General features: G+C 29.5%; 1 protein-coding gene across 1 annotated transcript; it reads right to left on the bottom strand.

Moving 5' to 3' along the window:
* Positions 1 to 414, bottom strand: LOC124921073 (zinc finger protein ZAT11-like). Its single transcript, XM_047461681.1, has one exon. The coding sequence runs from the start codon at positions 412 to 414 to the stop codon at positions 1 to 3; it is 414 nt and encodes a 137-aa protein (XP_047317637.1).
* Positions 415 to 8,785: the final 8,371 nt, after the last annotated feature.

Genomic DNA, 8,785 nt, shown 5'->3' with positions numbered 1-8,785 from the left:
CTAGGAAATCAAAACTCCATTTTCCACGAAATTTTTAAATGGGGTTAGATTCAAATCGACATCCAAATGTTGTTTCTTTTGAATTGGCTCCTTTCCATTATTTTTCTGGTCATCCTGATCTCCTCCCTTTGAGCCATTAGTAGTATTGCTAGACTTTTTGTTGGCAGATCTATGTCGGCGCAGGTGGGTGACAAGCGAATTTCTGATGCGAAACTTCTTGCCACATATTGAGCAGGAGTAGTGGTGGCCACCAAGTGCAAACTTTTGAGTGTGGGGCTTCTTCTTGTGATTGGCCCGGTGCCCGCCAAGCGCCTGAAAGGAGGGGAATTCTTCGTTGCAAGTCTTGCACTCAAAGAGTCCATCGGCCGTGAGGTTCAACGATCTCTTAAGTATCTTCGGCACCTTATTAGACATGACTAATCTTGACTATATATTTCGTCTCTTAACTATTCATATATATAGCCCCATCTTTACAATTACATCACTAGTAATATCTCATTAATTGAGTTCATTGATTTCCATATATTTCTTTTATTTGATAATCTAGAAAGGTGCTTGTTTGATTTTTAGTTTTTTCAGTAATATAATTTTTTTTAAAACAATATTGTTTCATGAAATTTATAACAGGGCTATTTGGATAAATTGATTGAAATTTTTTTAATATTTTAAAAGGTTATAAATAATAATTTTAGAGTATTTTGATTTTTATTGATGAATTAATTAAATAAATTATGAACAATATGTTTAATATATTTGAATTAAAACAATTAAAAAAAAAACCATTTCAAACAAGGTTTTTAAAACTTTATTCAAGTTTGGTAGTAAGTTAATGCGCAGAATATATGAGTACTATGGATTGACCAAATTTATTTCTGTGTGATTATGTTTTAAAACTTTTTTAAGACAATTTATTACTTTTATAAATAAAAAATTTCTTATCAAAAGTTTATAATTTAATATAATTTAAAAGTTATTCAAAAGAAACTTTTTTTTTATCTAAATGACTTTTATACCAAACAAAATAAAATTATTTCTACTTTTTTTATTTTGACTATTTTCAGATAAGATTATATAATTATTACAATGTTTGAAAAAAAGTTAATTATATATTATAATATTCTTTATTTAATAATTCTTTTTAATATTTAGAGTGTTTTACTATTTAAGTTTTTAAATAATGATTTAGTGGTAATCTAAAAATTAGTTTTATTTTGATAAATTTAAATCTAGATCTACTAATTATATTATATTCTATTAAAACTCTACATCTAATTTTATATTCCAATAAGATACTGAAAAAAAAGATTGAATAAATTCTCTTCTTTTTTTTTCTCAAACCCAGATCCATCCATGGAGCTGTAAATATCAAACCAAATTCTTATTAAAGGATATATCAAGTTTCTATATCTGTAAAAAAAAAATAATAAAAAATAAAAAAAACTAACTAGTGTTATACGAAAATTTTATATTACACATCAAATTATGACTCAACTCAACTTAAATCAAAATATATTATATAATCAAAATACAATTTATTATTGGTGTTGTGGATTAATTATTGTTTAGTTTTATTTGAAAGGGTGGTCCGTCCAAATATTAATTTCAATATTTTAAAAGATTGTATTGTATATATTTTAATATTTAAAAATTACTAATTGTAAGCTAAAGTATGTTAATTATTTTAGGCCTGGCAAAAATATATATAGCTAGGTTAATAATAATAATAATAATAATAATAATAATAATAATAATAATAATAATAGTGTTTAAGGTTCGTTTACCGGATTCTCGCACTATAGCACGATCCGTATTGTGAGAATAAATGAGTCAGGTTGTTAATTTGTGAGTTAATCCACTCTTAAAACTTGGAAAACTTAAAAGAGTTAATTAAAAAAAGTATAAGATTAAAAATGATATAAATATTATAATATGTTCAAGACTATAACCAAGTTAATTCATCTCAAATTCAACCAATAAACATAGAACTATAAATCTTCGATATTTTTTATTTATTATTATTTTACAAGTTTTTTTTTTTTGTATGGGACGAGGATGTTTGTTTTTAATATAAATTGAATAATTTATTTTAAATTGTTAATAATAACTAATATCTCTGATATATTCATACACAAACTTATAAATATAAATTAACAATTCTTTAATGATTAAATTATTTATAATACACAATAAGTTTGAATCTCGCATTATGTAAAGTTAAACAATTATAAAAATGTATAGGAAGGCTTATTGATTTTTAAATATTTTTAAAAAACTTTCTTACAAGAACTCTAGTTTTTTTTAATTAAATAAATGATGACGGAATGGGTTGAAAAAGAGATGAGATAAGATAGAAAGGGAACATAATTTTTTTTGGGCTGCGAAGATGATGACTCATTCATAACCCATGGATTTGTTGGGTTCTCCCATGGGTCAGCCCCAATAAGATGGTTTGGTGCAAAATTCTAGAAGTAAGGTTATTAGGGATATGTGAAAGTAAGATGTCGATAATGATAATCACGTGATGAGATGATTGATTGATTTAAGTGAAAAGATGTTAGTAATGATGAGATTATTTATGTAAAATGTTGAAAGTAGATCACAATTGAAAAGATATAATATTAGTAGTCAAAATGTATTTATTATTTGTATTTTAGAGATTATATGGTTTGTGATTCTGTTTAAAGTTTAAGTTGAAAAAAAAAAGGTAATAATGAGAATGATTGAGTACATAGGCTAAATAATTTTTTATTTTTTAATATGAGTTGAGTGATTTATTTATAATTTTTAATCATATTAATTATTTATTCATATATAAAGTTATAAAAATAAATTTTAATTGGTATTATTGTTAAGTGTTCATAATGGTTCGAATATCGCCATAATTATAAAATTTTATATGAAAGGTAACGATAGATAAATATGTGAATGGAGATTATTGGTTGACCGAAATGTATGTAATAAGTTTGTAATGAGATTGTTGAGTGCAAAATGTTTAAAATAGTAGTTCGATTAGGGGAACATGATAGGTTGGTTGACCAAAGGAGATAGTAAGAGAAAATATCTGTAAGAATGAAATGATTGGGTGCAAAATGTTGATGTTGTTTGGTCGAAATAAGATAGTTAAATGACGATGATAGTTAAATATGTGAATGGGATTTTTGGTTGGTCGAAAGAGAGTCATGTGAATAGTTAGTAATGAGAGGTCGATTGAGAATAAAAGATAATGATAGTTAAATGTGTGAATGTGTTTGTTGGTTGGTCGAAGTGAAGAGATGATTGAGTGACGATGATAGTTAAATATGTGAATGAAATTTTTGATTGGTCGAAAGGAGAGTCACATAATTAGTTAGTAATGAGAGGTTGATTGAGAATAAAAAATAATTATAGCTAAATATGTGAATGATTTATCGAAGTGAGGATAAATAAGTAATATGAATGTTCAAAAGTGATATCAATTAGTAATTAAAAGGCGAGAATGATTATTATACAGTGGTAAATGATAATTGTACTTTGTTTATATTTTTAACCATACAACCTTACCCTACGAAAATTCTGTTAGTTTTGATAATTATAATCCAAATCGACTTTTAATCATAACTTATCCAAATTATTAATTGAGATTTGTTTTGACTTGAATTTTGAATTAATCTGTAGAATACTCTATCTTAAATTGGGTGGTAATGAAGTTTTTGAAAATCAATCGAGAATTGATGATCGAGGGGGCCAAAAAAAACTATCATCTCTCCATGAAAGAGCAAGGGTCCTTCTAGGAATTTTTAATTAAATTTACCCTTCTATTTCTGTTACGAGGTCACAAATTTTAGTTTAAAATTGTTATTTAATAAAATAAAATAGTGATTATATTAATAACAAGCTTTAACATCTTAATCTAAACAAAACCTTAGCTTATTTAGGGATTTAAAGGATACAAAATTTTATCTAGCCTAATCTTAAATTAGGTTTACCAATAAACTTTTTCTCTACCATTTGGGCAGCCTGATAAATCTCTCTCTATTATTTGGGCAACTAGATGAGAAGGTAATTTTTCTTTTGAAATTTTGTTTGTACTATATTTCTTTCTTTATTACTCATTATTTATTCGATTATTTCCATTTTGTAAATCTATATTAGATCTTTGTTGATCTATTAAGAACTCATCACACAGCTTAATGTTTGGGTGTGATTTAAGCGATTTGTTGAGAGTTTTTCTACTCTGCAATTTCTTATTCATTTATAATTTTTTTTATTCATTCATTGCATCTCTTCTTTTCTTTGATTTTGCTAATTATATTTAAAATTATTTATATATATTTTTTAGATTTAAGTTAAAAAAATTTGAAAATTCGAATACCAATCTGTCTTGTTCGTCCTACAGTTTCATGGTAAAATATATATTTTGTTGTTGTTGATTTACTATCTAATTATTTGTTCTCTCCAAATATTTAACTCATCTCACCAAATTATATTCATTGTTAGCTTCTTAAATGTGCATCTCATATTTGATCTCTCCTATCTTTCAATATGAACATTTATTTAAATATTTAATAGATTAGTTGGGATTTGTAATGCTATATAACACCTATTAGGACATTTTTATATATATTTTGTTGTTGTTGATTTACTATCTAATCTAATTATTTGTTCTCTCCAAATATTTAACTCATCTCACCAAATTATATTCATTGTTAGCTTCTTAAATGTGCATCTCATATTTGATCTCTCTTATCTTTCAATATGAACATTTATTTAATAGATTAATTAGGATTTGTAATGCTATATAACACCTATTAGGACATTAAATGTTTTAAGTTCATCCATCCAAATGTATTGCATTTTTTACATAGTTTTAGATTCTGCACCAATATCTTGTCCTTCAAACCCTTTATTAATATAGTTACAAATTTATTTTTTGATCATTTCTAAAAAGGCATGCTAGATTATTTGTTGTTTTTATAATTAATAGGTATAGTGATAATATCATTCTTCCATTTAAATTGAATGACCAAAAATACACCTTTGTTGATAAATTTTATTAACTCCTATCAATATATATCCTAATTTTTATTTTTTACTCATAATAGTTCAATTTCTGAGATGTCTCTTCCATATTGGACCTTTTATCATGACTCATCTCTCCCAATTGAAAAAAAAATATTATTATTTGAGTCTCCTCAATTTATAAAAGAATTAAATAATCTATAATTATTAAAATATATTTTTTTACGGAATTTATCCTAAAAATAAAATAAAATTAAAGACCAAAAATAAATTAAATAATTATTTAAGAAAAATTTTATATTTATTTATTTCAAAATTATTAAATTAAAGGCTAAAAATAAATTAAATAATTATTAGAGCAATTGTGTATTTCTTCCAAAATAATTAAATGAAAAGTCAAAAATAAATTAAATAATTATTTTAGAAAAAAATTTAAGTTCCAAAATAATTTAAAATAAATCCCTAAAATACAAAAAAAAAAAAAAATTAATAAAAAAATAATAATAATAATAAGGAGTAAAGAGAACAAACAAGGCCAAGCCCAAATCAAACAACTAAAAACCACCTCACCATTTAGCGCGCCAGGAAGATAACGACTAGACTGACGCCCATACTAACAATGAGACACGGAACTCCTTGGCCTCATGGAATCTAGACAGAACTCCACAGAGCGCGTCCAACGTGAGTTGGCGGTTGATCTTCGTCTTCTCCTCGCAATGCCCATATAAAAATATTTGGGTTTCTTGAATAATGATGAATAAATGAATACAATGCACTGTTATTCTCATTTCAAGGAGGTAAAATATATACAAGATTATCATAAGATCCACTAATTTAAGAATCTCTAATATATTAAATATATTACATATATTACACGCCGCATCGAAATAGGTAGGCAGTGTATGCTGAGATTAAATCGAAATTCTTCAAAAAGAACTCTCCGAAGCCCCTTCGTGAAGATATCCGCAAGTTGAAAGCGAGATGGGACATGAAGAACTCCAACCTGACCGTGAGAGACCTTCTCACGAACAAAGTGAATGTCCATCTCAATGTGCTTGGTCCGTTGGTGCTGAACGAGATTACTAGAGAGGTAGATTGTACTCATATTGTCACAGTAAATAAGAGTAGTGGTGAGAACCTGACAATGAAGTTCTAGGACGAGTGTTCAAAATTATATGAAAGCACTAAACACTTGAGATTTATGAGATAAAGGGAAAGTCCACAAAAAAGACAAAAAATCATCAAGAAACAAAACATAATATTTATGGCCTATAGAACTTAACACAGAAGACATCCATACATTACTATGAATAATGTCAAACGGTAATAAAGAAGTAGAAGTAGAAGCCTTAAACGGTAAATGAACATGTTTTCCTAATGAACACGAAGGACAAATATAATAAACATGTTATTTATTACAATAAATTAATTTATTTATTGTAAGAGATTCAAAACTAGAGTTGCCAAGATGACCTAGGCGATTATGCCACAAAGATGGCGACAAAGCAACAAAAACAGAAGACGACACATGTCTCCTAGTTGTGATCGGATATAAATCTCCCCGAGTATCACATCTCATTCGACGCGTCCCCGTTCGAAAATCCTTAACGGAAAACTCAAAAGGATCAAACTCAACAGACACAGAATTATCCGTAGTGAATTTACGAATAAAAACTAGATTTTTAACAAGAGAAGGAGCATGGCGAACATTATTCAAGGTAAGTTTAGGATTCAGAGAAGAAATAATGGTACGCCCAATACCCGAAATCGAAATCGTATTACCATTACCTACAAGAATATCATGTTTAATGTCTGAATTGAAATAAGACGAGAAAGTACATTGTTGAGATGTTATGTGGGACATCGCACAAGTGTCCATGTACCATATCGGTTCAGGAGACGTAACACCAAGGGTATACATGGCCGATTCAATGTCTGTCGGAGTTGGTGGAGACTAAGCTAGAAGGACGCGGGGCATGGAGACCCGACTGTTGTTGTGGTGTCGACGGATGAGAGCTAGAAGGAGGTCTCTTCCATTGAGTCGTTGGATACGGGCATGGAGGAGAAGCCCATGGCCACTACCAAGATAATGATGGTGGTCCTAAATGACCAGCCCATTGTTGCGGACAAGGAGAAGGAGGCTGAGTTTGGACTTGGTACTAGGACTGCCCCGATCGACCCCCATTACGAGAGTCCTTCTTCTTTGGTTTCTGCCGAGATCCACACGATAACATACGTTGTGACCCATTCATCCCAGACGTGTCAGAGACAAGAGCTACACCCGACATCGGTGCTAAACCAAAGGCCACCCGCTTCGTCAAATCAGATTCCTCCAAAATCAACATGGAGCGTGCTTGGTAAAACTGAAGCAAATGATCACTATGTCAGAGTAACGTTGCCACCCCATTGTACGCCTCCGCAAGGCCCGCGACCAACTACAATACGAGGCGGTCGTTCGAGACCGGGTTACCAACACCCTTCAACTGATTGGCCAAGACTTTGAGACGTTGACAATAAACCGAGACCCTAGGAAAATCTATTATGATAGTGGTAGAAAACTCTTGCTCGAGGGAAACCGCACGAGAATGATGATTATCTTGAAAAATCCCACGTATCCGTGTCTAGGCTTGCTCGACTGTAGAGTCTAGTTCCAAGATCGTGTGAAGAAGATCATGTGAGATTGTGGCATAGATCCACTGAAGGACAGTGGCATAGAGAGTTAGCCACATATCTTTCTCTTCATCCGTCGATGGTGGCGGTAGAATAGGGACCGACGGGATGATGTGATGAAGGACCCGATGAGAACGAGCATGAATCTTGAAAAACTCCACCCATATCGTGTATTGAATGTTTTCCAACTCAAGAACAATAGAGACATGATTCTTGATGTTAGAAACGACAAGGGTCGGGTGAAATCATTGTTTGTTAATCGTCATCAGAAAAGAAAAGTGATTGAAAAGAAGATAACGTAAAAGAGAAAATGGACCGCTAAGCTAGGGCGCAGCGGAAAAAAACCCTAAGCTCTGATACCATAAAGAAATACAATGCGTTGTTATTCTCATTCCAATGATGTAAAATATATATACAAAATTATCATATTAAGATCCACTAATATAGGGATCTCAATATATTAAATTGATTATATTTATTATATTGAGATCCACTAATTTAGGAATTTCCAATATATTAAATATATTACATTTATTAATGAGTTCAATTTCATCATTATTTAACCAAAACAAAAAGTTGAAGAAGAGAAATGATCATAGCAGCAATGTGATCATTTCCCCTACATTCATAGCTCGTATTACTCGCCGAGGGGATAATATTTAGTCGAGCAAATAAAAAGCTCATTAATGGTTTTGTCTGAAATCGAACTCAATCGACCTAAGCCAGCTACAAAAGGAATCCTCTGGCCAAGGAAAAAAACAAGAACCAATATCAAGCAATCAATCTCTTTCAACAATAATCAATAAAATTTTCAAAGTCTTTTTTAATCTATTATAAAGCTTCAACAAAAGTTTATGAGTGTTCTCCAACTCATTGTAAGCTACCAATCTCATTATAATTCATGTCATGAACAAAGTTGGGAAATTTTAAATTTTAGTTGATGTGTTCTTAAATATTGCCTGATCACTCAAAATTATGATTTAATCTAATCTTAAGATTGTTTGTAAGACTTCTATCGAATTCAATTAAATTAATTCAGCTTAAATAATAAGAAAATACCAATTTTAATTTTAAAATCTCAAAAAAGACTGTGATTCCTTGAACTATAGTTTAAGAA

Source organism: Impatiens glandulifera, chromosome 1 (assembly GCF_907164915.1).
Source record: "Impatiens glandulifera chromosome 1, dImpGla2.1, whole genome shotgun sequence".
Classification (NCBI taxonomy): Eukaryota; Viridiplantae; Streptophyta; class Magnoliopsida; order Ericales; family Balsaminaceae; genus Impatiens; species Impatiens glandulifera.
Note: the sequence above shows the minus strand (reverse complement) of the source record. Positions and strands in the feature narration are given on the sequence as shown.

Bases quoted from the DNA above. Each gene is read 5' to 3' on its own strand.
- LOC124921073 (XM_047461681.1), bottom strand. From the start codon at position 414: ATGTCTAATAAGGTGCCGAAGATACTTAAGAGATCGTTGAACCTCACG.